Source organism: Cottoperca gobio, chromosome 15 (genome assembly GCF_900634415.1).
Source record: "Cottoperca gobio chromosome 15, fCotGob3.1, whole genome shotgun sequence".
Taxonomy (NCBI): Eukaryota; Metazoa; Chordata; class Actinopteri; order Perciformes; family Bovichtidae; genus Cottoperca; species Cottoperca gobio.
Genome location: NC_041369.1, coordinates 15,982,828 through 16,009,702, shown reverse-complemented (window position 1 = coordinate 16,009,702; position 26,875 = coordinate 15,982,828). Strand labels below are relative to the sequence as shown.

General features: G+C 42.0%; 1 protein-coding gene across 2 annotated transcripts; it reads right to left on the bottom strand.

Moving 5' to 3' along the window:
* Positions 1-15,474: 15,474 nt before the first annotated feature.
* LOC115020008 (phosphatidylinositol 3,4,5-trisphosphate 3-phosphatase and dual-specificity protein phosphatase PTEN) lies at positions 15,475-26,864 on the bottom strand. Of its 2 annotated transcripts, XM_029449823.1 has the most exons (10): positions 25,890-26,862; positions 21,978-22,062; positions 21,823-21,867; positions 21,680-21,723; positions 21,219-21,457; positions 20,471-20,612; positions 18,744-18,812; positions 17,826-17,992; positions 16,728-17,021; positions 15,475-16,601 (listed from the first exon to the last, which is right to left on the bottom strand). In XM_029449823.1, exons 1-10 carry the CDS (start codon positions 25,966-25,968, stop codon positions 16,416-16,418), a joined length of 1,350 nt encoding a protein of 449 aa, XP_029305683.1. In that variant the 5' UTR covers positions 25,969-26,862; the 3' UTR covers positions 15,475-16,415. The 2 variants fall into 2 exon arrangements, with proteins under 2 accessions (XP_029305683.1, XP_029305684.1); XM_029449824.1 differs by lacking the exon at positions 18,744-18,812 and having other exon boundaries at positions 25,890-26,864.
* Between the last annotated feature and the right edge of the window lie 11 nt (positions 26,865-26,875).

The window sequence follows — 26,875 nt, the reverse complement described above, 5'->3', positions numbered from 1 at the left end:
CCCCTGTGAGGTCGACGTTTGTGCTCTTGAGTGAAATGTATCAACTGTTGGACGGACATTACTTTTCAACTGGTGCCATCATCTGGTCAAAATGTTATTTTCTCTTAGTTTATGAACCAATATGTGCAAAACTAATGATATTCACATCCATCTCAGCTATACAGTGTGTTTAAATGTTAGCATACTAAAATATAATGGTGAACATGATGAACATTATACCTGCTAAACATCAGTTTCTTAGCATTGTGAGAATGTTAGCATGCTGTTATTAGCATTTAGCTCAAAGGACTTCCTCACAGAGCTGCTAGCATGGCTGTCGTAAACCTTTCATATTTTTGCAATTTATTTTCATATATTCAACAGTTAACATTAACATTCATTCTTTTATCAACTTATATGTAAACCTCGATAGCCTCCCCCCCTCCACTGCTAGCTTTCAGGATAAATAAGTGTATGAGTTGGACATGGTCTTCTTGGCACAAACGCATGTATTTTGGTGCCTCGTTCTCCGTTATGAGTGGGCTGATGCTTAATGTAATAACAGGATATAAAACTGTTAGCAATATGCCATAATGAGAGCATGACTCTCCTCCACTCTGCTGTACTGCAACCAAACCAAATAGCTGCAAAACCACCAGCAGAGAAGTGCAGCTCGTAGATTTCAGCTCTGTGGAAAGACATTATCATCCACTGCCAATGTGTTCCGCCTTCCATCGCCCCCAGGTCATATGCAGAATAAGGCAGAGTAATAGCTCCACTGAGATGGAGGGGAGGGAAAATAAAATAGAATAAGACAATGTTTTTGTTGTTAGGAGGAAGCTGCTGGAAGGGACCGTGTTGCAAAGCCTCCCCCGGGGACACAGAAGAAGGGGGAGGAGATGAGTCGGGGAAGCACAAGGTAACAGCTCTTCTGCCTGGGTAAAAGAAGCACCAGAGAGAAAGACAAGAGACTTCAATGGTTGTGATTGCTTCTGCATGCTGAAGTTCATTAATGCTGTATTGCATTATAGTGCGTTTCATAGATGTAGTTAACTATAATCACGATGCACTGTTTTTTGGAGGGAAATTGGGTCACAGCAGTGTTAACTCAAAACTCTAAATAACAAGCAAAGCAATACGGTTTTGTAGAAATGTTGCCGCATGCATGTCAGTGCCTCGCGGAAAAGTACACTATGCATTTGTTAATTTAAAATGTCATGCATGTTGAGGACGAGAGCTTCATATTTCATATTTACTTCCTTGAGGTTGAGCTTCTTCTTTAACTTGAGCTGTAGCCCTTCTTTTATCGAGCCAAAGCTTTTAGGCCCACAGGTAGTAATCATAATCCATGAATGCACTGAGAGAGAATGTGAAAACTATATTTCCAAAAGGGATTGGCTTTGCTCTTTCAATTCAGACGCGCTATACTGCTGCGACTTTGGCCCAGTTCTGACCTGGTATTAACAATCGTCTTTTGTGATCCGATCAGTGGACAGCTCTAAGTACAGGTGGAAATGAGATCCAATCACAAGTGGTCACTCAGGACGCATTCTAACGCCAGGTGTGAACAGACCCACTTAAAGCTGTGTACTTGTGACCGGATCACAAAGGACACATGTTAATGCCAGCTGTGAACAGACTTTTAGATACTTTTAGCACTGAATACTGCCCAGAAAACTGGCCAGTTCTGAACAGGGACTTACCTTCCTTTAAACATAACCACCGGGACAGTTTTCACTTTTTTCCCACATCAAAGTCAATATTTAAAGAGACTTGCAGTATTCAGTGCTCATGTTCTGAAGCTGAAACGGTAGGTATTGGATAATTCAGGCAGGGATATCTTTCTCTGGGATATCTTGGATGCATTAAGAGTGAAAGATGAAAATACTAATGTAAGGCTAAATGTTTCTATTGTTTACTACTTGTCTGCCTTGTAACTTGTGTCTGCTATAGAAGGAACTGGGACTGAGGGGGACAAACATGGTGCTTCTTCACACACAGAACAGGAAGAGAGTCATGCTGCTCTTCAACTACAGGAAATAACCTCTGTGCTGATGACGCAGGTCTCAGGGGAATGCTCAGCAAGTTCTGTAGATCTGAAGCATACTGTACGCTCTGTAACTGAACGAGCGGCCGGGTTGCGCAAAGCTGCGTAACATGTTGCTGCACGGACACACACATACTCACACTCACACTCACAGTCACACGTTTCTCTGAGTGCTGTTTTGTGCCATACATTTAAAGTAACGATTGTGTTCATCACTGAATCGTAAATCTCTCCGTCTTTCTCTCCCTCAGCACCAGCTTATACACATGCACATAAACTAGATGAAAAGACGTAAATCTGTAAAGCTGCCACTGGACGATATGTCTGTGCAGAAAGATTCCCCCCCCCACGCAACACGTCCAGTGGTCTGCCTAATTAGAGCTGAGCGCATCTGTGGATAAGGGAGTCTGCCTCTGCACATGGAGGGGGGATTTGGCCGAGAGCATTATTTCATTGGGCTGTCTGGTGGGGAAGACAATGGAGAGGAGTGCAGATTGGATGTCTTGTTCCAAACTGTGCTGAGCGCTTTCCCACAGCACAGAGGAAAGACAAGCATAATGCCGGTTGAATGTCCCATAGAGATGGATTTATTGGGACTATTGGTATTGGAAAATCCGGTTAGGGACTTAACCAAAACAGAGCATGCAGGGAGAGACTGAGATGAGCCTGTAGGCCAGGCCAAACTGAGTCCCACCCTGCCTGTCCTGTCCTTTACCTGTCCTTCGAGTGGATCCACTCCAGTGTTTTGTACTTTTTTTAAACTATTACATGAAAGGGCATCTGACCTCTAGGACAACCTCTCTCTCATTTCTGAGTCAACCTTCATGAAGAATATGTGAAAGTTTTAAATGTCCTCAAAGTCCCTTACAGTAAAGGGATAGTTCAGATTTTTCAAAGTGGTGTTGTATGAGGTCCGTGTGTAGAGAAACCAGACTCCAAAATGGGAATTTTACCATGCATAGCACATAAGTTGGGTAGTTTGTTTGTGTTATTGTGTGACTTTGGTGAATGCAAACTCACCCTTCAAAACCCTTTTGAAGAAAGCATAGATAACGGCGTCACTTAAACTGATATCAATTAACCTACTTTAGGTGGGCCTTTCTTTCAGATAGCAGTGCATTGCTTTGGTCCTGTGCTAGTATTCTTTCTGTTTCTCCAAACTAGGGGCGTAGTGACCACCATGTACTGTAGATAATACACTGATTATACATATGTAACCTAACTTATACAACCCCACTTCAAAACATCCAAACTATATGTTTAACCTAACAGAAACTCAGAAATTCCCACCTTGTACCGCAAGTGTAGACTACTTCTGCAGTTCTCAAATAATTCTCCAGATAATGTCTGGAGAAGGTCCACACAGGAGTTTTCCTTTCACACATGTAGCACACAACAGAAAATTGTCCGTGTCATAAACAACTCTTACTGTTCCTTGAATGTGTTTGAAGATTTCAGCGTCGGTCCTTACCAACCTTTGTCCTCTCTCTAGTTTGACATTTTTGTTGCCGTTTACGAGTAAATTGCCTTTCTCTCTTCTTTTCACGCTCGGATGTTTCTTTTCTTCCGCTTTTGCGCCAGCCGCATTGGAAACATCATCAACACGCCTACTCGTTCGTCTCCGAGGAACTTGCGGCTCCATTCACACATGGGCTCGATCGTACATCTTACGGACTTAGTACGAGGCAGCTGGCAGAATAATGTCCGTTTGATGATATGAGCCGAATAATTGACATTTGCATTCTCCCATATAGCTCCACCGGTTAATGTCTAAATCATTTCAAGGTTTGCAGTGCATGTGTGATAAGGGCTAGCTAAGCGGGGAGATAAGTTGAAAGAGTTAGCTAGAGAAGTCAATAGTAAGTAATGAATAAACGGTTGAAACTGTTTGGTTCCTTAAAGGTTCGAATGATTAGCTAAGTGAATAACACATTGAAGTAGTTAGCCAAAGGTAGTCTAATGGAAAGGCTACATGGCTGAAACATCCAACTTTAGCTCCTTCAAGTGATAGTAGTGGTACAAATACAAACCTGACCAAAACTATGTTTTTATATTACAGTGTAACATTTGGAATATGACGAGTGGTGTCGATGAAGGAGAACTTGAGTTAATCTGTGCAGGGCCGTGTTGATACAAGACAGAAAGAGTTGTGGAACAGTGATCTACATAATCTGACACTGATCGCATAATTTGCCAAGTCTGCACAATCCTTTCACTTTGATATTGTAATAACAGAAAATGTTCAGAAATCTGGATTAGGATCAAGAGACGGTGGTAGACAAGATACATGCATCAGGTTTCGTGCAATAGTTCATGAGAAATGAGTCTCTCTTAATGATAAGAAGTCCCTGATAAGTGACTATTACATTTTTGTTCTTGGCCTATCGCCTAATGTTCCTCCCAATTTTAAATCTGTTTTGAGATCTGGAAACTTTTTAACATAACCAACTAATACATCTTGTGTCAAATTCACTTCAGTGAAATTAATCTACTTTTCTGAGAACACAGCAACATTTCACATGGAACTTTTCTCTCTCACCCACACATAAATGTGTAATCAAACACACACATACACACACACATACACACAGCACTTACACACATGAACACACATAGCTATCACCTCCCACCCACCAGCCTGGAAAGTATTAACCTTTTCATCTCATGTCACCTTTGCGTCTAACTTCAAGCATCACGCTCACATGCCTGCAGACACATGCCAAACTGCACACATGCACATCATGAACCGGTGTAAGCACACAAAGATTCATACACACGAACATGCAGACACACAAGCGGCTGTAGATATCTCAGGGGAACTTGAGAGAATTCAGGGAGTGGAGAGTCATTTGGTTAAAGAGGACCAAACTGCAGGAAACGAGAATCATTGACCCTCCCTTGTGACCGAATTTACAATCTGGCCTTGAAATCAGTTGGAGGAAGAAAGAAAACAGAAAGTTAGCTGGAGAAGGAAATGTTTGAGCACCTATAAATAGAAGGTCCACATTTCAAATGATTCTGAAAGGCGTGCAGTCATTTATTATTCAATTCATATTGCTGCTTGTTTATCACATAGAATTAGTTTAAGAAACTTAGAAACCTGACAATAACTATAACTACTAGAACAAACAAGCCATACAAAGTCTTTTAGGGTAAATAACCCCTGATGAACATGTGTTGTAGTGCAGCATGCATTTTTGAAATAATACAAACTTAAAGAATATGCCGCAGCATCCGCATGCAAAAGGACACAGAGCTGAAGCTTTAAACTAGTAGATCAAATACTGCATTTGCCAAAAAGTTGCTGTTCATCTCGTCAAATGTGAAGCAAGCAATCTAATTGTCTTAGATCAGCACGTATAAGCCATCTGCTTTGTGTGCTGTTCGGCTGTCCTCAGACAAAGGGGATTAAAATACTCTGTTAACCTTTATTTAAGATTTTTAGCACAACCAACAAGGACGATGGGAAGCTGCTGTGAGTGCGAGGCATTAACGAAAACAAACAGTATATTGTGAGCATGAAGAGGAGAAGGCTTTTGCATTGAAGAGGTGCACAGGGCCTCATTCATAATTCAGAGGCGTCGCAGTGATATGAGAGGAGGACGCATCTGTCTGCATTACGCCAGCGTTGCCTCTGCGTTGCATCACCCTCCCGGGTGGTTCGTTTTCGAGAGTTTAATACGCTCCCTATCAGTTGCGCTCTGGCTGTGGCTAATTTCAGCCTCAGATAAGAGCCTTTATTTGTCACCCAGCTCCTTTGCCCTGTCACACAGCCTAGGAGTGCCTTCTCTGTCTGAAATCTTTGAAGGAGTGCTGACTACATGAGCTGCTGTTTGTCTTTATGTTACTTTAGTGTGCAGCATCACAAGTAAAGGATATTATGAACCCTCAGAGCTAACTGGAAACCCATCCCCCACACACACATGTATAGCTGTCTCCCCACACAAAGAGAGGCGCATGTGCCTTATTACACACACACATATACACACATACACAGCTGGCTGCTGGTCTGTCTGACCTAGTTTATTTCTGTAGGCTGCTCTAATGGAAGGAGCGAGCATGCTGTATTATCTGACTGCATCTGATTTGCATTTCTGCCCTGTCACTGGCAGATGGCACCAGAGGTCGAGAGCAGAACTTTTTGGAGGCTCTGTCACACACACACACACACACACACACACACACACACACACACACAACACACACACACACACACACACACACACACACACACACACACACACACACACACACACACACACACAAAAGCTTGACACATAAATACTTGAATGATCACTTTGCATCAAGTAAAAGATAAGCATTATTGTTAGGGCTGACCTCAGCTTAGAAATTCTTGTTCGACTAACACTCATACCATTTTGTTGACTTATCAGTTTTTCCACAAAGAATCATGCAATATCACCACTTTAAATCTTCTGTTTACCAGAGAGGGGATCATAAATTATTTGGAAATAAGTCATTCACAATTTAAAAAAAAGCATTAAAATAGGACTAATCGACTAAAGACATTTTAGCCGTCTAAGACTAAAAGTATGAGATTGCAGCATATCGTATGTAATAGAGATGTGCAGGTGCATGCTACAGTGCAAATGTGCAGAGGGGCGGAGAGCGTGGTGCTCTGAACTGAAGCGTTTGGTTTACACCCTCCGCTCTTGCACTGCTCATGCTTAATAGGAAGGAAGTGACGAATCACACTCACTTATTTGTGGTAATGGTGAGTGTTCAAGTACAGATAGGGCCTCTCTTTCTCACTCTATCGCACTCATACACACACGCACACATGCACACACGCACACACTCTCTCTCTAGAAATCACAGAGGAAGTGAACATACATGAAACCTCAGCACTTTGTCATTTTCTATCTGATGGAAGTGTCTGTCATGGTTGAAGTCACTCAGAAAGAACGTGATGTTAGGTTATTTGTGATGATGTAAAATGGCATGCATGAGTCTCCTGTATTGCATCAGAATGTGTAATGCATCGTAGAGATGAAAGCAGATACTGTGTGCAACTTCTCTCTGTGCGTGATGCTTTGTATTCAATCTGATCAAATATGGCTTTGTGTGTTGCAGAATGAATACGCGGTGCCTTTAAGGTATGTCCTCTTGTCGCGGTTTATCTGACTTGTACTGCAGCTCACGCAGAAAGTGAGTGGCGTTGTCACAGGTGATGTGTGTGAGTCCTGTATGTATGGATGCACTGACTTTTATTTAAATATGTCAGCGTTTTTTTAACATCTCGATTACACGAGCTGATTGCACATTTCATATCATGCTTGAGGTGTCAAAAATTTAAATGTACACTTGGAGAACGTAGGTATCCAAACACACACACACACACACATACTGTATTTGTGCACACATGCAAACACAAGCCATCAGTCTTTATTTGGAGACAGGAAACATGAGGGTGTGCTCTCACTCTTTACCTCTTTCTCTCTCTCTCTCTTTCACACACACACACACACACACACACACACACACCCACACACACACGTAACCGTTATTTAAGGGTGTGGGGACATTTTCCATGCGGTTTGAGTGGTTAAGCTTTGCGATTGTAAAGTGTCAAAGAAAATCTGCCAGATCTGCTCTAAGTAAAGACACAAATGGCTAAAGTGAAGTGGGGTTGAGACCAATTAGATTGAGGCTTATTGAAGTGTTGGGCAAGAACTGGCAAACGAAAAAACACCGCCTTGTCACGCCAGAGAATAAGTTTTCCATGAGCATTGGTGCTCCTGAGGCTGTCTGAGATATAATGACATTGTTAAAATCATTTTATTCTCTGTGTTCAAAATCGAGAGCTAAGGTCAAACAGAATGCTACTTGTGTTTGAAAAACTCCCACCTTCCTTCTTTTGTCTTTTGTTTTTGCAATTTTCTTTCGCATGGCCTTCTCTTCTCTGACTCATCCTTCAGGTCTTGTGTGTATTGCGGAAAACCGTCGTCGAATTCGCTATCCCGCTTTCTTTCCCTTTCCGCACTCGCACATGTCTCTCTTTAGCAAAACTTAAGTTCTAGTTGAGTGTAGATAGCGTTAAATAATTCATATTTCCAATTAAATATAAATGAAATAGCTTTAAAAAAATCTAGATATATATATCGTAAATTACACAGAGTATGTCAGTCTTGTGAGAAATACTTCAATATTTGGACAGAAATGCCAGACGGGAAAAATTGGGTTCATTCTGCATTCAACAGGCCTTTGGGTTTTTATAAGCGATAGAGAAGACTAGTCATTAACTCACAGGGAACTAATTGGTTGGTACTCAAGTTTAAAAGAGCAAACATCTGGCTGATATGTTACGTCAGGGTGCTTCAGCTCCTTTAGTACGGGTAATAGAGGTCCACACGAGGTCAACGGCGGAGGAGTTTATCATCGTTTGAACTTCTCTCTGTGATCCTGAAGAAAATCTTTGGATAATTCACACGTTCATTTGTGCCCTTTATTTTGACAGCATCACAGCAGTGGCCTCACTTCAGGTGGTCTCTGTGACAGCAAAGACGGCCTCATTGTGTGCTGTCTCTTCATTTTTACCTCAAAACCTGTTAGCTACGCAACAGTTTGGGCTTTTTGTGTCTTGCTTAATAGCCTGAAATGGATGCAAGTGGAACTGACATAAGCCTGTGAGTTTATCTGTTATTGTCTACGGCTGTGAGCATGTGCTATGGGTGTCCTCTGTGTGTATTGTTGGATGCTGTGGGTGGGTACATGCACATGCCATGGATGTGGATAACGTGTGTGTGTGTGTGCGTGCGTGTGTGTGTGTGTGTGTGTGTGTGTGTGTGTGTGTGTGTGTGTGTGTGTGTGTGTGTGCTTGATGTGTGTTCTCATTTGATGGCTTGCTATCAGTGTTTGTTTGGGGTTAAAAGCCCCTGTCTCTGAGGGTGTTAGCGAGGGTCATCTAAACCGGATCTGCAGCAGAATCGCTTGAGAGGCAGAGGCATAATCTGTAGCTGGCTTTGTGCTCCCAGATTAAAGTGATGATGTTTTAAACCTTTCTCACGGCTGCAATATGCCTTTGCTTCGCTCCCTGCTACTCAGTATGTGTGTGACAGCAGATACACAAGGCCGGGTTCAAGAAAAGGACACCTTCCTCGCTATTTATGAAATGGGTAGCTTTAGCATATTAACGACGCACGCATGTTCTATTCATCTATTAATTTGCCATCAGCGTGGTGTAGCTATAGCGTATCTTCTCCAGTGTTTGAGGGGAAACAGCTGCTAATCCTAATCCCCCCCGTCTCCCCCCACGGGATTCTGTCAAATCACAGGCCCTTTAAAAAGCTCTGGCTGGCTGGTTCCAGGGCTGGTTGAGTGGCTGGCTGACTGTCAGGCTCTAAATGAGAAGATGGACCGCGCTAACCCACTCCCGTGACTGACATCCACTAGGCCTCCAGAAAGTATGTCACTTGTTTGTACAAGTATGTACATTCACACACAAGAAATGTCCATTGCTTACTGCTTCTCCAGAGGTCCAATACAGTGAAAATAGCTTTATCCATAAACATTTGCAGACAAGAAGGAAGATTTATATAAATGCGTACCAAACTGTCAAATATAGTAGAAAAAGAGACCTTTTGGTTTACACAAGATGTAGGTTTACTAACCCAAAATACAACCTTTGATATTCTCGTCTAAAAGCAAACTGGCATATTGTTTGGGCAAACAGTGTGTCGACCGTTGGTTGGTTTGTGACAAAGATTCAGGACATTTAGGGTTATTCCCTACGTTTATTTCCATTGCGCTTTTTTTGATTTTATCGATACACCAACTTTTCAACCTCAGCCACTTCTGAATTGAAAAGGAGCATAAAAACAGGCAGATGCAAACGTAGTTATAGGTTCAATTAAAACTGGAGAATGTTGCAGACCGGTCTCTGGATGCATTAATAGCTGAAGGTGACCACTTGAGAGTCACTGTGGTAACAAATAAAAATGAACCAGAACTCGAGTGTGACCAGATTTTGGATCCCCGAATTCTGACTATATCATCCACAAGCGCTCAAGAAGATTTTTTTTCCCCTGAAACTCTCAAAGCCTGCAGTACTATTTCTAACTTTCACTCCCCAGCACAAACACTAATATCTCTCTTGTCCATCAGCTGCTCTCACATCAGTCATTTTAGATAATAACTCTCAGCTGGTAGAGACAGAGAGCGCAGGGACTCGGAGGCTGAGCAAAGAGTATCAGCCCTCAGCTTGCGTCTCCCTCCCTTGTTCTTGGTATATAAGGATGAGATGGGGATGAGGAGTGTGCGGGTAACTATCAGTCATCAGCGTGAGGATTAGGGACTGTCATCAGCAGCCGTATGCCTCATATTACCCTCATGGTGACACTAGATAGAGAGAGGGAAAAGAGCGAGGAGGAGGAGTAGGAGGAGGCTCGGGGGAAGGATTACGCCAGCTCTAAGATTTCAGGGTAAAAGTCAGGTAGGGAACAGAGCCTGTCAAAGGAAAGACTGATAAATGCGCAAAAACTGTGGTGTTTGAACGTACATTTTCAAATACACACGGATATAAAACAATATGAGACAGAAAAGCCCTGCAGCAGGAGCACTTTTCAAGACTGGGTTCCCTAAACACAATGCAGGTTCCTGTTGTAGAAATGTGTGTGTGTGCATGTATGCTGAGCTGGCTGTGTGGATGTGGAGCTCTATCGTAAAGCTGATATGCTTCTGTTTTCTGCCTCTGGCTATGCATGTTGAGTGTTATTCAGTACAATGGACACATATGTGCTCTTCATTGATCACATAGAGAGAATAAGCACGTGTGTGTGTGTGTGTGTGTGTGCGTGTGTGTGTGTGTACGTCTGTGTGTGTGTGTGTGTGTGTGCGTGTACATGCGTGCGCGTGAGTTGAGGAAGGGGAGGGGTCAGCAGCGACAGCAAAACTGTAAGTGTTTCCATGTGTTTCTCTTATTCATGAAGACACACATAAACACAGACAGACTGACAAGCATGCTGGCATATCCATGTCAACAAACAAACACACACACACACACACACACACACACACACACACACACACACACACACACACACACACAGAAAAACAGAGCTGGTGTGACTCATTAGTTGACTCAGGTCTTGACAGTAAAAATAACATCTGAAAACATTTACCGTATATTCATTAACATTTGGTCCAACTCTTGACGAGAAGCACTTTTAATGGATTTCCATCAAATGCACCTTGCCAGCTAGACTAAATCTGTGCTGCTTCATGCGTACATACCGTACAGCTACGTGTTTCCAAACATGTCCTTCTTCTTCCCAATTCCACTTCCTCATTCATTCACCATAGTTCCTGTGTGCTGTCGCCGGGGCTATTTTGGTGCATTCACACAAAAAGTGGACTCGCTGAAAGTTGGAGCAAGTTCACATGCAGAGAAAATAATGACAATATTAAGCACAAAAAACTTATACAATGGATAAAATCCAACACCTAATGTATTCTTATTAAGGTTGTACTCACATGTATCCTCTTTGGATGGTACTTTCTTAAGCAGGATTTTATTTATTTGTTATGTGATCCACAATGAGTCTTTTGCTGCTTTTGACCATAAAGTATTCATGTTGACCTAAAAGAGATTAATCAAGATTCTTACATTAAAAACAAAAATACTACTACAAAAAACTACAATATATATTTAATAATATGCTCATGAAAGCAGTAATTGTGTTAATATTCATCTTAATCATCTTCAAAGAAGCTCATGGATGGGATTCCAGCTTTGATGAAGTGGAATCATTTAAAAAAGAAATCTGCATGAAGTTTTCTACATCTCTGGCGTCGATGGTTGCATGATAATCAGATCGAATGCATGAGCAATCAAAGCTACTTATGTTGTCTTTATCTCACAAAGTCATTTGTGTTATGAAAATAATGTTTACGTGTCATCTCATGACCAAATGCTCCCATTTTAGCATCATTACACTGGCATGCTCCAAGACTGACTGAGCGTGTTTGCTAGCTTACTTCAGACCACCATGAATAGGGGAGGCGAGGCAGAGAGGCACTTAGCATGTAAAAAGACCATATGTGTGAGCATGAGTGTAGGCACAGAGAAATGATATGCCTGTGGTCCTGCCTGGGCTTATGTGAGTCTGTGGGAGGCGTATGACTTTGTTCATACTGTAGTATATTTGTGTGTGCAATGGTCTACGAGTGTGGGTGTGTGCACTTTTTCCACTGGCTGTCACTCGCGCTGCTGCTGATTCTTTGGTAACTTACACTGCCTGTGTGAGAGTGTGTGTTTCTCTGTGTGTGTTTAAGCTTTTGTTTAATTTCTACTTCCTGTTTTATTCTTGGCCTAATCCAAACGCAACACAGCTGTGCAGTCAGCCAGAGAAAGAGGGCTTGGGGGATGGGTTGCCAGGTCCTGGTGAGTGCAGCCATGCTCTACAACTGCTACCAACAGATGGAAGGGAAATGGGGTTACCAGCTTGGGCTTATCTTTTCTTTGTAGGCCAGACTGACCCCCCCCCCCTCATTTGGTCATAATACTATGCTTAAATCTCTATATTTTGGTTTTTAGCTTTTTCACAGTATTTTGATGCATGGACAATGGAAGGCCATACCCGCCAGCAAAAGAACGTAACAAAAGATGAAAGGTTTTACATGGTAAATGCTCATGGTCAATGTTATAAGATACTAGGTTACAATTATGAGCCAAAAGTCAAGCCAAGTCAGAACAAAACAACAATGAACCAGAAAGTGGTACAGCAAAATGAATCTGTATGTCTGGTTCATGAAGCTTGGTAATGTCCTGACTAGTGTAACCCTGTTACCATACAACTAAACGGCATTCTCGATTACATATCGAGGGAAACAGAACAAAAACGCAACAGAACTACTTGGTTAGGTTAAGTAAAACATCATGGTTTGGTTAGCTTGGTAACGCGGGGCTAGCTGTGGCGAGCTAACCGCTAACTGCTAACTCGCTTTCTCTCCACTGTTCTGTTTACACCCCATTGGCATATTGTTTAAAGCTACAACGATTAATGGACTAATCGATTATTCGATTGACAGAAAAGTAATTGCCAACTATTTTGATAATGGAGATTTCCTGCTTTTCTGTTTTATATCATATTAAACTGAATATCTTTGGGTTTTGGACTGAAGAAACCAGACAATTCAAGACATCACTGGGATGGACATTTTCCAATTTCTTTTGACATTTTATAGACCAAACGATGAATCAATTAATCTAGACAATAATGACAATAATCGTTAGTTTAACCCCTAATTTTATTCACCGTTGTACACCATTGCGTTCAATGAGTCGGTTATTGAAGAGGCAAAAAAAAGCGCGGCCACAGTTTATTAAAAAAACGTATTTCTACCACCTTCTCGACCTACCAAACATTTTCTTAATGCCATTTTCAGTTATCAAGGTATCCGCACAGCAATAAAACAACCATTCCTCTTTTGATGAGCAGTTAATACTGTGACAGAAGGTTAAATAAAAGTTAATGCTGCAACACAGCCAATATGCTACATATAGCTGCCTCCATTTGGACTTTCTTACACTACGTCAATGGTCAAAATAGCCAAAGCAGCTTGCTATTGGTCAATGGCAAAATTTGCAGGTTAAGGTTTGCACAAATGTATTTCTGACTAAATTGAATTTGACACATTTCTCCACTTTAAATGCAGATGTAAGCTCACCTAGTCTATCAGTACTTTGACCCATCTCATAAACTTGACATATCTCATAACTTCAATGAATGCAGAATTAAACATTTCTATCATGTCGAAAGTTTCTTTTCCTTTTGGAAATGTGCTTCCATAATTGAGTCACATCAGACAGAGAAGTGGACCCTTTTCATGTCCTACCTTAAAATAGTATTTTTTTGTGGCTGAATGTATAATAGTATCTGACCCACATAAAGGAGGAAACTTCACATTCAAATATACAAAAGTAAATATTCCTCCATCCAAATCTCACTTCTCCATTTTTGTCTCTTCTCATGAGAGGTGGTTGATGTAGGAAACTTTTAGAAGGAGCCAGTGCTCAAGACATACAAATGAAGCAGTATATTGATTAGATTAATATTTCAGATGCTGCCGTGTCTGTGTATGTGATGATGAGCGCAATCAAGAGCTAAAGATGTGGACTCTCAAGCTCGAGCTCTACTGAAGTCAGCCCTCTTCGGTCTCGCCTGCCTGTGGAGAGCTGAGGCATCTCTCTCTGGTCTCTCTCAATACAGCACATTCATTATTAATCTACCAGTCTCTCCCTCCTTCTCAGCTCAGCCAATTACAGTCGGGCCCCTGCGACTGCTGCCTGTCTCATTTGACGCTGCACTGGTTTGGCTTTGATGTCTCTATCAACACGAAAGAGCCGAGGACCGAGTCTTAATAGAGCAGAGGGGGATTATGTGACTGCCTGCCTCTGGGGGTGGAACATTTTTTTTTTTATATGTATGTTTAATTCATACTTTATTTTATTATCAGGAGACTTTGGGCCATGCTTTAGCCAGGTTCTTGCCACTCTCTGCTCTCTTATCAGTGACATGGTCGTTAATCCTGTTACTCTTTCATTTGGGAAGCCTGCGAGCGGAGCAGGCTGCGTCTACCCGAGGCCTCGCGCTCCTCCCTCCTGGGCTGGTAGCCTTTTCCTTCCTCTGCTCATTTCATGTGGAGAACGCTTTGATTAACCAGCAGCAACCACTCTGCATGCAACACTGGTGGTGTGGTATGAGCTCAGGCAGCTTTTGGCTCATAAATGTTAATGTTTTTATCAGAGTTCAGAGGTCAGTTTGCTTTTAAATCAATTCGGGAAATGGAAATGTTACTTTGCAAAGATATCTAAACCAAGAGTCTCCATCCAAGTGAAGGTTCATTTGTGTGAACTTCAATTAGCAGCTAAAATTCAAATGAAAGCAAACTGTTGCTACGATAAAGAGATTAACATGCCTTTCAACTTTAATGTACTGTCGATGTTCAGCTCCCTGGTTGAGTCACTTGTTTGTTGAAGTGGGCTCTTTAGCCTCAGTTGAACTTTTAATAATAATCCTTCCATCACTTCCCTACCTCAGGTCCCACCCGCTATTTGCAGCGCTGACCTTTAAAGCAGGAAGTTACTGTTAACACAACTCCAGCAGCTGCACCGACAACCTGCTTTACAGCATTTTTCTCATCAAGCGCAGCGCTTGTGCACTATGTCCTCCACCGACTCGCACGCTCAAGTTTTGGTCACGGACGCTGTGACTTAAAACTCATGACTTCAGCTGACAGCAATAGTGTCAAGTTAAAGACAGCATTGGATGACAACTGCATATTGCAAAAATACATCTTCATTCTACATGATTTGCATTAACTGCGAACAGCAAGAGGGAGAATATTACATAAACCTGTGATGTAATTTTCTGAGCATGACTCAAAGCACTGGGGAACCCCACGCAGAAGACACATCTCAAAGCTGGTTTCTTTAAGAAAAGACAACATTGCATACATTTATTAGGGATGGACGCCAATTTCCAATACATGCAAATCACCATTGTCCTTTAAATGTAGTGTTGACATTATTGCAAACACTTGTCTCCCTGCTGTTTTGTGTATTATATTTTTATTATCTTAGGATAAAAAAAAACATTAACAATTACATGGGATGCCTTGTTCTGCATAATTTAACGTATACACAGTGGGAACAGGAATGGCAATGCTTTAGACATCATCACAGCCTCTTCATAACCCCGCCCACCCCAAACCCACTGCCCGCATGCAGTTTGCACTGCACAAAGACCAAAAGTCACGTGAGACAGCCTGCAAAGAGCACAAGAAGCATTCACAGTAAAGGAGGATAGGAAGGAGGATAGGATGGAGGGGAGGGAGAGTAAAAGATGAGAGGAGAAGGAGGGGAGGAGGCGAAGAGAGGGAGTGAAACAAAGTGACTGCAGCACTGGCCTTGGTTTAGACAGGAGAAGGAGCAGCATAGTCCTAGTATTTCATTCTAACTTCTCCCACACTTCAACTCCAGTCTCCTGATTGTGGTACTCTTTCCATTGTCTTTGACACAAAAAAGTTTGTTTATATAGATGTATATATGTATATACATATACGCATGTATATAGATATATATATAAACACATTTTTATAGCTACAGCACCTTTTCCCATGGGGCAACAGTGTCAATACCTCGCACATGGTTCATGGCCGTGCCAAAGAAAGAAAAAAAAGAAAAAGAAAAAACAATATATTGGTCAGGATATTTATCTTTTTTTCCCTAAAATTGGCATTTGACATGATGATATTCTATTGCCGTCTGGGGGAGGGAAGGGACAAAAGGTTCTTCTTTTGAGTTTATATTCAAGTTTTCTCCTTTTTTTCTGGTGTATAATTTCTTCTTTTCCTGTTTAAAAAGAGTTCACACTTTTGTGATTTGCGTGTGCTGCTCTTCATCAAAAGGTTCATTTTCCGGATCAGAGTCAGTGGTGTCAGAGTATCGATAATGGTCTGGCTCATTGTCGCTAACGTCCGGGGTGACGGATGTCGAAGTGCTTGCCTCAGAATTCGAAGGCTCCTCCACGGTTTTCGTAAAATACAACTTCACCTGGAATTGCAAATTAGGAAACAAACTTCAGTCTGTGCAATAAAAACAAAACTCATGATAAACAAGCTCTTTCAGCAGCAGCAGCGTTTGACAGACTTCCGGCAAATATCCAAGTTAAATCCTTACCTTGAAGTTTGGCGAGAAGTAGCGGTTAGCTTTGTCTTTGTTGGCCTTGTCCAAGTCGTTCTTAGTAAGCGTCAGGATGAGGTAGTCCCTGTCCCTGTCGCTTTCCCTGCCGCTTTCCCTGCCGCTGTCCCTGCCGCTGTCCCTGCATTCTGCGCTCTGTGGCTGGCCCTGGCCCGGTGCCGGTACCCCCTGCTGGATGTCAGCATTGTTCACTGCCCCGTTCTCCATCTTGTCCCCGCTCTCCTCTGGTCCAGGGATGAAGAAGGTGTTCACCCAGAAGTGAAACATTTTGTCCTGGGGGGGGGGGGGGGGGGGGGGGGGGCGCACAGGTGATGAGAGAGATGGAATGAGAAATATGTCAAAAATAGAGAATTGTAAAAGTAAGTTTTCATTATAGCTGACGTTATTCTACAAACTACTAGTTAGTCCGTCTAAATACTTTCCAACTTCCGTACCCATCTGTGGCACTCACAGCATTGAGGCCATTTGTTTCTACTGAAGGTGTAAATCTTTAAAAAATGCTCACAAACGTTTCATTTTATTACCGAGGTTTTTGCCACTGTAGTTTTTAAGCAAACAATTCTCAAACACTAGAAAATAAAGCTTTGTTTTTTTTTAGGGACTATTTTCAACTGTGGATTAATACACATTTGTTGAATTAGTGAGTATTTATGGCAGTAGGAGGGATCAACTCAAAATAAACTACAGTGCCCTGTTGATGGTAATGAAATTTAAAGCAGCGGTGTGGCTAATGGATGTTTTTAACAGTCTTTGGACAAAAAAGGGAGGTCCATGGCACAGAGGAAAAAGCTATTATCGTGCTTTTGCAAGAAGAAAAAAAGAAAGTTGTATTTTCATGGGATTTGACAACAATAAAGAAAATAAATAACCCAGAATGGGGCCAGCCTCGTCTTTAAAGAAGCATAATTGTTGGCACCCAGCTAAGTGAGAAAAAGCTTTATCAAATGGCTACTCATTGTTATTTGACCTAGTAGACATCACGACAATCAACAGCTGAAATAAGATCCTAATGACTGACAGAAATATTTCAAATTAAGCTACAAAGAAAACCTCTGAACACACACACACACAACTAACCTTCTTCATCATTTTATTCTGTTTATGGAAGAACTCCACTTTGATGTCTCCACAAACTGGCAGCGGCTGGGGGAATTCGAAAAACATGTGCTTGTCCTCGCGCCGTGTGTGACCGGGATTCGACGTGTGAATCTTCACTTTCAGCTGGTACACCACAAACTGGGGATCTGCAAAGAGAGTCAACGTTGCACAGAAGTGAAAACAAAAAGAAGACGAGTGAGTGACGGGAGGAGCAGGCAGTGAATCAAGAAGAGCAAGACAGGATTGTTATGGCATGAGTTTGACAAAAAAAACAAAAGACAGCACTCCACCTCTCCCCTCTGAATAAATGCAACACATTAGAGCTGCAACGATTAATCGACTAACAGAAAGAAATAGCAAATAATTTTGTTAAAGTAATTTTTCATGCAAAAAATGTCAGAAAATGCCATTTTCAGCTTCTCAAATATGGAAATGTCCTGTTCCATTTTAACATTTTAAAATAGACATCACCTTTGAGAAACTGGGACGGACATTTTTTACTACGCTCTGACATTTTACAGACAAAACGATTTATCGAGGGAAAACCCCCCCCCCGCAGATAAATCGATAAAGATAATAGTTAGTTGCAGCCCTACAAAACATTAAAATTAAGGGAGGGGATAGGGAAAGACCACAAAATAAAAATCACCCAAAGAGACCCATTACCAGAGGCATACGACCCTATTCTGATAGACAGTCACGGTTTGGTCTTGGACCAGCGCAACACTTTGAATTTTAACCCCTTCCTGGCTGGGTGCGGGTGGTGTTGAAGATGACTTCATAAACCTGTAAACTAATCCTTTTAGGAAACATGTCTACCTCCTGCCTGGTGGATCTCTGGGGTCATATAAAAAAAGGCAAATGAGTGAAATGATAATGGATGAAAGGCTCATTTACCCCAATGCCAACTCCCTTTCTTGAAGCCCAGAGGGATCGGCTCGCTCCTGTTTTTAACGGTACTGTCCCCTTAGAGAGAAAGAAGGAGATTATCACAAACAGGACCTGGTGGGGCCGTCAGGGGCGTGACATCACAGCAGGCACAAACACAAGAGCGCCACACAAATATTTACAGGTATTTGGCATCTACACAGCTTTTCTTAGAAACGTCATTCAGTACGTGGCTTTAAAGTGGAGGTGAGCATCTTAATACATTCGACCTGGTGTGTGTGTTGTGAGACGCACAAAGGAGGAACTGGAGATCGCTGACAACCACAAAACATCAGAGTCTACTTTGGTGAATATAACGAACAGAAATGTGTGCTGTGGCGTTGCAAACAAAGTAGCTTCTCCTATTTTATTTCGGTGGTGAGCTAAAAAACCTGGGGCTAGAACAAGTTGACGTGTGTGTGTGTGTGTGTGTGTGTACAGGTATAAAAGACTTCTAACTCAGAATAGGGCCTTTTTCAAAAGGAGTGTGTTAGGAGGAAGTAGAAAGTTCAATACAGTCAGTAACTGTTGAGCACAGTCAGGTGTTAAGGGTGAAAAAGCAACAGAAGTTAAGAGAAGAGGCGTTTTTTCTGACCGACAAATTCAAAATACGAGAAAGCCAAAAACATTTTGAGACTCAGAGAGTCTGGAGGAGAAAAACAGAATTATTTGAGTTGGTTTTCTTTTGGTAAAACCTGAATATAGAAATAATAAACCTATTAAAAACAGTAAAACACACGGCATTAACATGTTGAGAAAGCGTGGATATGCACAATAAAAATTGATTTCTACGGGGAAAGAAGCGTCATCTGCTTAGAAATGTTACCCACGGTCTTACAAATGTCTCCGCGGGGATGACTTAAGTTGAGTCATTAGTTAGAAGGTGTGGAAAGATAAAATCAGGACTGATGTGATAAAGTTTTGGTTTCTGCACACTTCTGAAAGTCAAGCCAACTCCCAACTGCTGTGTGTCTGTGCCACCGTTTTGCAAGTAATAGCACTTAATCTCTGAACAAACATGCAGTGATATGTAAATACTCATGACTGAGCGACTTAATCCACTACAAAAGACTTGTTAAACACTTGAATGTAAAAAATAAAGAAAGAAAATGAAAGAAAAAAAATCCCTGACCAAAATATTTAGTTCATTTACAGACTTTAAAGTTACTTCCTGGTTATGCGAGTAAAGCACATAAAACATATCTGGCCTTTACTGTACTCTGTGTGCAGAGTTCGTGCTATGCTCTGTTTAAACAGGGCATATTGTAATTCATCTGAATACTGTGCACAAGAAATAAGTATTACACGGAACTGAACAAATGAAAGCAGAACCTGACTCCTCGTGAAGAAGCTACAAATATTTTACGCTCAAAAAGTATTTCTTTCTTAGATCGTAAAATTCTTTAAAAAGCAATCAATTTCTGTTTTCATACGTTTCCCTCTGGTGGGAGAAGCCAAAGAAAACATCCTATGATCCTAACAACATTTGAAAATGTCATGACAAATGAATTTAAGCCACACTCGCACAGATCGAGTCAACTCTACTCGAGATGACTTGCTCTGTGCTATGGTGCTAAACTGCAGCGTGGGTGAGCCCTACAGTGCACAACACATCCAAGGCTCTCGTTCCGTTTGAACAGCGGTGTGCTTGCCTACGCCCTAGATTGGAGTTAAAGTTGAACATGAGCGTGACTCACTGCAGGTGCCCCCGCTGAACATAGGGAGAGTCTTGAACACCATTTTGTGGAAGAGGAGCGCCACTGGCTTGTACTCTAGCTGGTTCTTCAGTAGGTAGCTGTAGTAGTAGACGTAGCGGCGCTGGCTGGGGATTGTGACTCCCTGCAACAAACAACAGTGACAATGTTTAGAGATCCTGAACACAATGATGCTCTTTTCTGGGCTGGAAGTAAAAATTACTCGAATTGAGAATCATTAGAGTCACTTTTAAAGCAAAAGTAGCTCTTTTAAAACTGAGTATTTTCTCTGTTTTATATAATTGTTAATTGAGTATCTGTAGATTTGAATAGGTCTAAACATTTTCGGACATTAACTGGATAAAACAATTAATCCAGGAAACAATCTGCAGACTAAGGGATAATTAACCATTCCTTTCAGTCTACAACTGTTTTAATTTTCAAATAATCTCCTGATTATAGTTTATAAAAAGTCATAAAATAGTGAAAATATCCATCCAAGTTTTACAAAGTATAAAGTGATGGTGAAGAGAAAAGCAGGAAATCTCCACATCCGAGAGCCTGAGAACAGATTTATTATTTGTTTTTTACTTTAACGATTAATCAAATATCAAAATAGTTGACTGATTATTTTTCTGTCAATCAACTAATGCATTAGTCGACTTATCGTTGCAGCTCTAATTTGCAGTTGATCTGAAGTGATGAACAGCGGCTGTGTTGAGACATTTCGTCTCACAGATTGACAGCTCACCTTCTTGTCCCTTGTCCTGACTTCTCCGTAAAAGTCGAGCGCTTCTTGGGCCTCCGGGAATTTGCCGCGATGGAGGAGATAGGCGCAGATCATGACTCCAGTCCGGCCCTTCCCGGCCTTACAGTGGATGGCCGCCACGTGATTGTCATCCTCGCTGAGCCACTGGTCCAGGTCTTCACAAAACGGCTTAATTAGCTCCAGCTGAGGAGGGTTGTGGTCTTCGAAGGGGTACTGTGCAACTGATGCGTGACGGGATGCAGGCCCACGCAAAGTTGTAACCGGAGAAGAAAGAAGAAAATGTGGACACAGAGCAGAAAAGGTCAGAGGAGACGAGACGGGGAGAGGAAGACGCAGGAGACATTTCGTGGGATTTTATCGACCTTGTGTCATCAAGCTTTTAGGTCAGTTTTTTTTTTTTTGAAAGAGGGAAAGCATGTATGGAACAAATAAAAGCAGCCTACCTCTGCAGTTAAATTTGGCAGCATCGTAGTGTCTTTCTGCGCAGCTGAAACAGAAACAACAAAATGCAGTCAGTGAACACACAGAGGAAGTTATTAAGCGAACAATGAGCAGTTCAGTTATGAACAAAATGCGGAACACTTACAGGTTGTAGATTTTGTAATGGTTTTTATGCTTTGAATCCAAAAACCTGTTTGCAGGAGAGAACACAATATATTTAAGAGACCAGAACAAAACAGGCACAAATATTCTGTAACAAAAACACTTTTCTGTCTTTTCGACCATCACAAAGCAACTCACCGTACAACATCGTCTATATTGTTTCTGTACACGCCTTCGAGTCTCTCTGCAGGAAAGCCCATAGCAATGATGTTTGGGTAGATATCTGTTCAGGCAGGGGGTCAAGGAAATGTACATTGTGCATGACTGTGGAAATCAAGCCTTTTCAGAAAAGGGGGCATGAAGCCGGCATTACCGAGGCACCACCGAGGCACGCAGCGCCACATCTTTAACTTGAAGAAAAGGTCGGTCTGCCTATGCTTCCAACAGCTATATAAAAAAACAGACAAACAATTAAATGCATTTCTTCATTTAAAAGAAATCACAACCTATAAGAATTTGCTATTAGAGCTCATTTACAAGAAAATGCAGAGACAGGCAGCAGAGCGTGAAAAGGTTTCAGCCAATGTCAATACGAGGGTGTCATTGTAGTTATGGATAGATGGGAGCAGAGGAGCGGCGCTGATCAGGTGTGTGTGTGTGTGCGCGTGTGTGTGTGTTGTGACAGATGGCCTTGACAGTGAAAAGCAGGCAGAGAAGACGGGAGTAACAGTGCTCCTGCACGAGCCGGGCCACCATGTGGGTGCACGAGGAGAGTCTCCGCTCCCTGACCTGCATTTATTTTTAGAGCCCAAAGTTATATTGGGATGATCGCAAAATGTTCAGCTTATGTCCCCTTTCGAGCTCAGCTGGAACAATTTGTATATCAATGAGATCGAACGCAGGGAACATGAAAACACGGGTAGAAAAAAACAACCACGAAAAACACCCCTTGTGTTATGACTTGCAAGTTGCACATGCAACAGAAGGTAGTTGTTGCATTTCTATGACAAGCAGCGATGGACACACAACAAAAAAACCACAAAGACAAGATTCCACTACAAGTTTGACTTCTGGTTGCACCCCCCCCTTGCTCGTGCTACACCTGCCTTTAAAGTCGCCTTACATCATCAAACGGGGCTCCATATTTCAGCGCAGCAAAGTGATGGAAAATGTCGTGGCCAATTAAACAGTGACATACATACAATCTTAAAAAGGCGCACATCAGTGTCATGTTGCATATAAAAAGAATAATTGAGCTGGCACGCATGTCTTTGAGGCTCGGCTGCAACGCCTACCTGTAACTGAAGTCTGCTTGTCGCCATAAGCTGTGGGATTTCACACTTTAACCACTGACTAAAGGGCAACCTCTTCTTATACTTTTCGTGCCACGGTGTCAAAAATAGAAAAAGCTGAATATTTCTAATTGGATGTTTCATTTTGAGCAGAACTTATTTTTCCAGAGGCAAATCACTTTTTAACTGGTCAGAAAGATTTGACACGCGCGTCTGACAACTCTGGCTACACTAGTGTGTGCACACATACAAGTACCTGCACATGCAAAAACACACAGAAATATTTTGGAATCCAGTAGAAGCACATATTAATGCAATTTCAAACATTTTTAGCTGGAAAAAAACAAACATGACAATCTTCATTAAACGCCTGTAAAACGAATTCATTAAGCGCCCCGCAGCTTTACGCCGCTGAGGTATGCTCAACACAGGCCTTGATGCATGAATTCAACAAGCCCAATAGCAAATCTATGGTATTATTTCCATACTGTCAAGCTACTTCCCTGTAGCTCACGACATAGAAGCCTATCTGTGCATACTGTGCCATAATCCCGTCCATTAATGCCTCAAAGACCTAATTAGGAGCCAAATACAGCTTTTCAATGCTATTTGACGGGCTATGCTAACCCTTGGACCTACTGGCAAAGTGATCCCAGTCAGTCTATTCTAAGTGTTTTTAAAAAGCTCCATAGATCCCAGGAGAGCCTCAGCCCAGGGCATGGGGGGCTTGGTCTCTGCAGCTGGGAGGAAAGCACATACGGGACCCCCGACGCAAGCTCCAAGTAGGAGGGAAAAAAGAAAGAAAAAATCAGCCGTTTCAGGCACGCCTTTTCTTTAAAGCCAGCCCTGCCTCAGCTCTATGCATACGCCAAATCCACAACTGGGAGCATGAGAGAGAGGGGGGGGGGGGGGGGGGGGGGGGAAGGGAGAGTGGGAACCGGCAAGCGCTGAGTGAGGAGGGGGTGGGGAGGACAGGAAAGGAGGAAAGCAGAGGAAAGGGGGCAAGCAGAGGGAGGGAGAATTAGAGTGGGAGTAGTAAAGAAAAAGAGCAAAGGAGAGGTGGTGGGTTGAGAGGGTAAGAGAGGGAGAGAGCACTCAGACAGCAACGCTGATACAAGATCACTGGCAACTCTATTTTAAGGGCAATTCCCAGAACTGTGATACTGCATTACATAACTGCAGAGAGCCCATATTGTTTTTAGACACCATGCCAAAAATGATAAAAGGGATGGTTAGAAAGGACCCACATCAGAACAAGAGGAGACTTCAATCCAAAGAAAGATGCCACTTTTGAGTGGCGTGCCCCCTTCACACCTGCACAAACCTCTAGAGGCCACAAGTTTCACCACATTAGAAAACCAGGTGAGAAACATCTGCTCAAATATTGTGATATCAGAATCTGCAGTCACACATACATCCCAGCAAACACTACAGTTCAATAGGTTGTCTTTAAGTCAAGAAAACTAGCACTCAGCTTTACATTTTCCATCCTTCTACACATGAAAAAAGAAAATGTTCAGCCATGTTAAAGTGAATGCAACCATACTGATGATAACCAGAGAAAACGATGTCCATAAATACAAGCTTTCAAGGCTGTACGTATCCAGATAGGGCTGCGTCTTAAAATCATTTTCATTATAAGTTAATCTGCCAAATACTTTTCTCAATTAGTCAATTAATCAGTCTCTAAAGTGTCACAAATAGGAAGAAATTCCCACCAGTTTCCCTAGAGCCTAAGTTGAGCCTCTTCAAATGTCTTGTAGTGTGCGACCAACAGTCCAAAACAAAGAGATATTCAATTCAACATCATAGAACACCGGCACATTTTCACATTTAAGAAGATGGGAGCAGTAAATTGTTGCAACAAACAACCAATTATCAAAATTGAAACCAGAAATTTTAAACTCAGGACTCAAAAGGCTGAAAAGGTGTTTTACAAAATCAAGTGTAAAATCACACTATAGCCACGACACACTCTCAGTACTGTCACATTAGATGTTGCATTTAGTCGTCTATGGTTAACCACATCTGTTAATCTAGTTTATCACCAGCAAAAAAAACTAAGTACCAACTTCAGTACCAGCGTCACTGCAGTAGGGAACCAGGTCAACTATTATCAGTGGTAATAGATGAGAAATGAGTCCTGCAGAGGGGCCTGAAATAGCAATTCTTAAAGCTAGAAATGATTGTATCTCCACAAAAAAAATGGAAAGGAAATGTTAATTAGATTTTCAAAAATGTGTTCAGGATCCATCAATGAATACTTACATATAGAGGACACAGGTGAAGGGAGGCAAGGATGTTAGTCTTTTCAGAAATGTGCATCATAAACCTAGCATATAATGAATTTACATATATTCTAGATGTATGAACAGCTAAAGTAAAAAGACATCTTGAGATAAATACTAGACATCTACCTGCCTTAAAACAATGATTAACTAATGACTAATGGTTAAAAAAAAGAAGACATAATGCCACTAACAATTTCACAACCTCAAGCTAGGTCTGGGGGTGACAGGTATGCAAGTTGAAAGCCCTGTCGTTCAATCAAACACACACTAATATCCAGTTGAACGGGGTTTTCCAGCTATAATATGACTATGACATTTATGCGTGCTGGTTTGACAGATCCACCATCTTTCAAACATGCTGGGTGACAGCAAAGCTGCGCTGTCTGACCAACTAGCCAGCCAGCTAAGTAGCAGGGAAGCTAACTACCTCTACTGACATTTATGCTTATAGTTATCCTACGTAATGCAACTATTACACATTACTAGTTAATGTTCCGGGTGAAAATAAGAAACACAAGGAAGGATACATGTTAAGTCCAGGTCGAAGCCATCCTCTTGATATCTCCTTTTGTTCCGGCTGACCATTTCTTTTATAATCGCAGCCATTGTAGCAGGTGACAGGAGTCTATATGGGGTAAATGATGAAAACAGGTTTTTCTAGTATTAGCTGTCTGGCCGTGTATGTCTCAGTCAGTGGGTCTGCTCTGAATTTTTGCAGGTCCTCGAAGAGAAGTGCTAGCCAGCAGAGCTAGCAGTGGCTGTCGGTAGGATTAGAAAGGCTTCCTCTGGATCATAAAGACGGGCCTTGCTCATGCTCCTCCGTGCAGGCCCGACTTTGCCAATCCTGCAATTCGTCTTGCAAACAACCCCGAATAAAATACATGCAGCTGTCCTTCAGATGCCAGTCACTGTCCAAGCCGATGGCTCAATCGCAGCCGCCGCGGTTGACAGCGAGAGGACAGAGAACTCACCGGTTCCCGAAACCCGTATCCAGTCACTCAGACTGAGCTAGCTCGCTAGCTAACGAGCTAGCTACCGCTAGCAACAATAGCTAATGCTACCTCCTTTTTCGATCCAAAAGCCTCCTAACGATTCAACATTGTCATCGACTGATTGCCAAGAACACATCTGAAAAAAAGTGACAGGCTCCACCTTAAATGTATATAGACTATACAACGATCAGAAATCTGCACAGATTGGTTTGACAGTTCCGTCCCGGGGAATCATCTTCTTTTCTCGCTCCTCTCTCCAGCTGAACTCTCAGGCTCCCATCATGGCCTCCACCGAAGGAAAAAAAGAAGGTAGAGCAGGCTGGGATTTTAGAACAAATATCCCACCGCCTTCACTATATAGTCCCACAGTTTCATTAAAATCGGCAAATGGAGCATTAACTCATATTGTTTCAACAATTGATAATAAATACTGATGAACAACTACTCACATGTGTAATTGTTTTAACCCTAAAAAGCGCAACAGCCGAGCTATTTCGTTCTTCTGGCGGAAGGATAAAGTG

What these genes read in the sequence shown, in the direction of transcription:
- LOC115020008 (XM_029449823.1), bottom strand. Translation starts at nt 25,968, where the DNA reads ATGGCTGCGATTATAAAAGAAATGGTCAGCCGGAACAAAAGGAGATAT. An exon ending in AATATAGACGATGTTGTACG is followed by an intron (nt 21,868 to 21,977) that starts GTGAGTTGCTTT and finishes TCCTGCAAACAG; the next exon opens with GTTTTTGGATTCAAAGCATA. An exon ending in GTTCAGCGGGGGCACCTGCA is followed by an intron (nt 18,813 to 20,470) that starts GTGAGTCACGCT and finishes TTTCTCTCTAAG; the next exon opens with GGGACAGTACCGTTAAAAAC.